Source organism: Oncorhynchus masou, chromosome 18 (assembly GCF_036934945.1).
Source record: "Oncorhynchus masou masou isolate Uvic2021 chromosome 18, UVic_Omas_1.1, whole genome shotgun sequence".
Classification (NCBI taxonomy): Eukaryota; Metazoa; Chordata; class Actinopteri; order Salmoniformes; family Salmonidae; genus Oncorhynchus; species Oncorhynchus masou.
The window spans coordinates 46,173,806-46,178,068 of record NC_088229.1 but is presented as its reverse complement, the minus strand read 5'-3'; the positions used below and the strand labels follow the sequence as shown (position 1 = coordinate 46,178,068).

Here is a 4,263-nt window from a genome sequence, read left to right as displayed (position 1 = left end):
TGTTTCCGTGAAGCAAAGAACGTTACAGTCTCTGATGTTCCTCTGGAATGCTACCCTTGCTCGGATTTCATCAACCTTGTTGTCAAAGAGACTGGACATTGGCGAGAAGTATACTAGGGAGTGGTGCACGATGTGCCAGTCTCCTGAGTCTGACCAGAAGACCGCTTCGTTTCCCTCTTTTACGAAGTCGTTTTTTTGGATCGGCTGGGATCCATTCCGTTGTCCTGGGTGAAAGGCAGAACACAGGATCCGCTTCGCGAAAGTCATATTCTTGGTCGTACTGTTGGTGAGTTGACGCTGCTCTTATATTCAGTAGTTCTTCTCGACTGTATGTAATGAAACCTAAGATGACCTGGGGTACTAATGTAAGAAATAAAGATAACGCATTAGCATAACGCAACTTTTTCTATTCATGAAAATCGCAAATGAAATGAAATAAATATATTGAAACACAAGCTTAGCCTTTTGTTAACAACACTATCATCTCAGATTTTCAAAATATGCTTTTTAACCAAAGCATTTGTGTAAGAGTATTGATAGCCTAGCATAGAATTAAGCCTAGCATTCAGCAGGCAACATTTTCACAAAAACAAGAAAAGCATTCAAATAAAATCATTTACCTTTGAAGAACTTTGGATGTTTTCAATGAGGAGACTCTCAGTTAGATAGCAAATGTTCATTTTTTCCAAAAATATTATTTGTGTAGGAGAAATCGCTCCGTTTTGTTCATCACTTTTGGCTAAGAAAAAAAAAGAAAATTCATTCACTACAACGCCAAACTTTTTTCCAAATTAACTCCATAATATCGACAGAAACATGGCAAACGTTGTTTAGAATCATCCTCAAGGTGCTTTTCACATATCTATTCGATGATAAATCATTCGTGGCAGTTGGGTTTCTCCTCAGTAGCAAACGGAAAAGTACTGCAGCTGGAGATTACGCAATAATTGCAACGGAGGACACCAAGCGACCACCTGGTAAATGTAGTTTCTTATGGTCAATCTTCCAATGATATGCCTACAAATACGTCACAATGCTGCAGACACCTTGGGGAAAACGTGGAAAACGTAAGCTGACTACTATCTCCTCCACAGCCATATAAGGAGTCATTGCCATGAGGCGGTTTCAAAAAATGTGGCACTTCCTGATTGGATTTTTATCTGTTTTTTTTCTTCTGTAACATCAGTTCTGTGGCACTCACAGACAATATCTTAGCAGTTTTGGAAACGTGTTTTCAATCCAAAGCTGTCAATTATATGCATAGTCGAGCATCTTTTCGTGACAAAATATCTTGTTTAAAACGGGAACGTTTTTCATCCAAAAATTAAAATAGCGCTCTCTATATCCAACTGGTTAAGACTGTCAAAATTCAAATGTTATATAGTTTCCTCTTTGCTCCTTTGCCTTTTCAATGTGTTAGACCTGTCAATCAAACACAGTTGGCGGTGTTTTGGTAATGTGAGGCGGAAGAGGTTGCCTGGGCATGCTAGCAATACCAAATATTATAGATACCGTATACTGAAAAGATACACGTCTTTCCACCCTAACAATGGGAGTTGTTGCCCACAAAGCTGCATGGCGGGCTGTCTAGCTCCCGCCTATCCTTTCTTTGGATTGGTGGATACAGCTCATTATTGTAATCCTTTTTTGAATATCCGATGAGGGATGTTGACAACCGCCCGCAACCGCCAATATTCAGTGGAGAGAGGTTAGGGTACTAACCTCATGCCATGAATATGCATAGCCATCTAGAGACAACTCCGATTTAACATGTTTTTTTCTCAAAGTTGCCGGGATGTCATGTGTCCTACTCATATCAGTAGACACGTAGCAACATAATCATTACGAAACTTCTATTCGATCAAATAAACCTCATGCAGCAAATAATCCATAAATTTTTTTGTTAACCAAATTCGACACCCTCTCATTGACCTCCATAGAAATACTCCTTGCTTGTTGAAACAATGAAAAAATGCCACATGCTGGAGGGAGTATGGAAAAGCATTGTCAATTGCCAATTGATGTAATTTGTCACAATTCATGCTATCACAACAAGCAAATGAAATGACAAACGTGAGAAATTATTTGTCATTTAAGCATTTACATTTGATTTTTAAATGTTTTCATTGTTGTACTGGATAGTACAATGTAAAGGAAATATCAAACACTGCGAAATTAATATAGGTGAAACACTGACATTAGGATATCCTGTATGTTATGTTTCCTGGTCAGTAATATTTTCATATCTATATATCTATGTCTGTGTGTCTTAACAGTCTTAAAAATATATTCACACTAATAAATCAACGGATTCATAAAGCTTCAGCTTTTACAAAATGCTAGCGTAATAATCATCACCATAAAATACATTTAAAGTGTTCCTAAAAGTCTATAAAAATAAAAGTACATTTTCACACTGCACAGTGATTCCTCATCATAGCTAATGAAATAGAGTGCCTGCCGCTTGTGCTATTCACAGTATTGAAATAGTGGCAGACAAACAGCCCCCCATAACGCAATAGTATTTTCTATCCACAATGGCAATAACACTCTCATAGCCCCTGCTCCACCCCCAGAAAGGTCCCCAGCATGGCCCGGACTTTACAGACCCCCAGGGAGGCACGCATACCCAACCAGGAGCAGGAGGGAGGGGAGTGGACGTCAGCCCAGAACCGGAGCATCTCGCTGGGGGAGATGTGATGGATGGACACCATGGCCTGGTAGCAGCAGCGCCCGTAGGGCACCACAGGCCCACCAGAGAACAGTGGGCAGTGGGAGGGCAGCATTCCAGCCTCACGGGCACACAGTCCCACAAACATGTCCTCGGGGGGCAGAGGAGTGGACGGAGGCGAGGCAGCGGCCATCAGGGAGATCTTGAGCAAGGCGGAGCGGGACAGGATGTAGGCAGTGCCGCTGCAGTAGTCGGGGAAGACAGAGGCAGGGTACGCCCCTCTAGGGAGGTAGTGCTTACTGCCTGGGTCTCGGTCTGGAGCCACGTTTTGGTGGAGCCTGCCCAGGTACAGGTCCCCGTGCTCGTAGGTGCTGTTCAGGTAGAGCAGAAGGGCGCCAGGGTTGAACAGGACGTCATCGTCCACCTTGGCCAGGAAGTGGGCCTGGGGGCAGAAGCGTTGGGCCCAGCTCAGCATCGATAGCGTCTTCAGGGTCAGGTTGGAGTAGGACTCCCAGAAACGCCCTTGAATCAGGTCCCCTCTTTCCCAGGACTCATCTATCAGCAGTTTGGCTAGCCCGGGGTCAGAGGCCACCCCGAGCATGAACAAGGTCATGACCCTATGACCCCTGACCTCCACCTCCCCACCCCACGTGTCCCGGATGGCCTGGCGGGCCCTCTGATTGGCTGGGGCGGAGGTCACCATGATGATGAGGTAGGGCTTGGCATGCTGGCAGACATGAGGGCTGGGCATAAGGAGGTACTCCTCGGGTCTGGTTGAGGGGACACTCCGAGGGGGTATGATCCCCCCCTGTGCCTCTACCATTGTGTTCATATTCATGTATGTGGCCCATGACTCAATGGAGTCAATGAAGAGTAGAGCTAGCAGGGCAGCACTGACTATCAGCACACAGAGAGCAGGCAACACTCCGAACCGGCCCCCACGCTTCCCAAAGCGGGGCTTAAACACCCACAGCCCCTGCCACACCATGACCTCCCTGCAACTTCCACACTGCAGCTCAAAAACTCACCCCTTCTCTCTCTCTTTATCCTCTGGTCTTCTCTCAGTCCTGAATTGTTTGCTTTTCTCATGCTTTACTTCCTCGTTGTCTCTTGCAACTCTTGCTTGAACCTCAGTTGATCTGCTAGCGGATAACTATCCAGGTTGTTGGTGGGTGTTGTGTGATGCTTTCACTCTGCAGACCGGTAAAACTGTGCATTAAAGAGGCAAATACAAATTGGAGTTAACAGACAGACATTTACCTGGAGCTGTCAATGGCCTTACTTCCCACAACACTCTACATGCATCAAAATGGTGTCGCTATTCTCAGTGCAAATAAAAACGAAAGAAAGTAAGTCTTTCCACCTTAGAGGCCCTTGGCAAAGCTCCTGAATGAGCGTTATCACACAAACTGATCCTATAAAAGATAAAAGATGTGTAGCAGTTGATTCGCTGCTATATAAATAACCTGATGATAAATATCACGATAACACATACAGTACCAGTCAAAGGTTTGGACACTCATTCAAGGGTTTTTCTTTATTTTTCACTACTTTCTTTGGAATCATGTAATAACCAACATTTTATTAAACAA

At 44.2% G+C, this 4,263-nt stretch overlaps 1 protein-coding gene across 1 annotated transcript; it reads right to left on the bottom strand.

The window, feature by feature from the left end:
- Window positions 1-1,005: 1,005 nt before the first annotated feature.
- Window positions 1,006-3,733, bottom strand: LOC135504702 (beta-1,3-galactosyltransferase 9-like). The gene has a single exon (XM_064923496.1). It carries the CDS (start codon window positions 3,657-3,659, stop codon window positions 2,553-2,555), a length of 1,107 nt encoding a protein of 368 aa, XP_064779568.1. The 5' UTR covers window positions 3,660-3,733; the 3' UTR covers window positions 1,006-2,552.
- Window positions 3,734-4,263: the final 530 nt, after the last annotated feature.

What these genes read in the sequence shown, in the direction of transcription:
- LOC135504702 (XM_064923496.1), bottom strand. Translation starts at nt 3,659, where the DNA reads ATGGTGTGGCAGGGGCTGTGGGTGTTTAAGCCCCGCTTTGGGAAGCGT.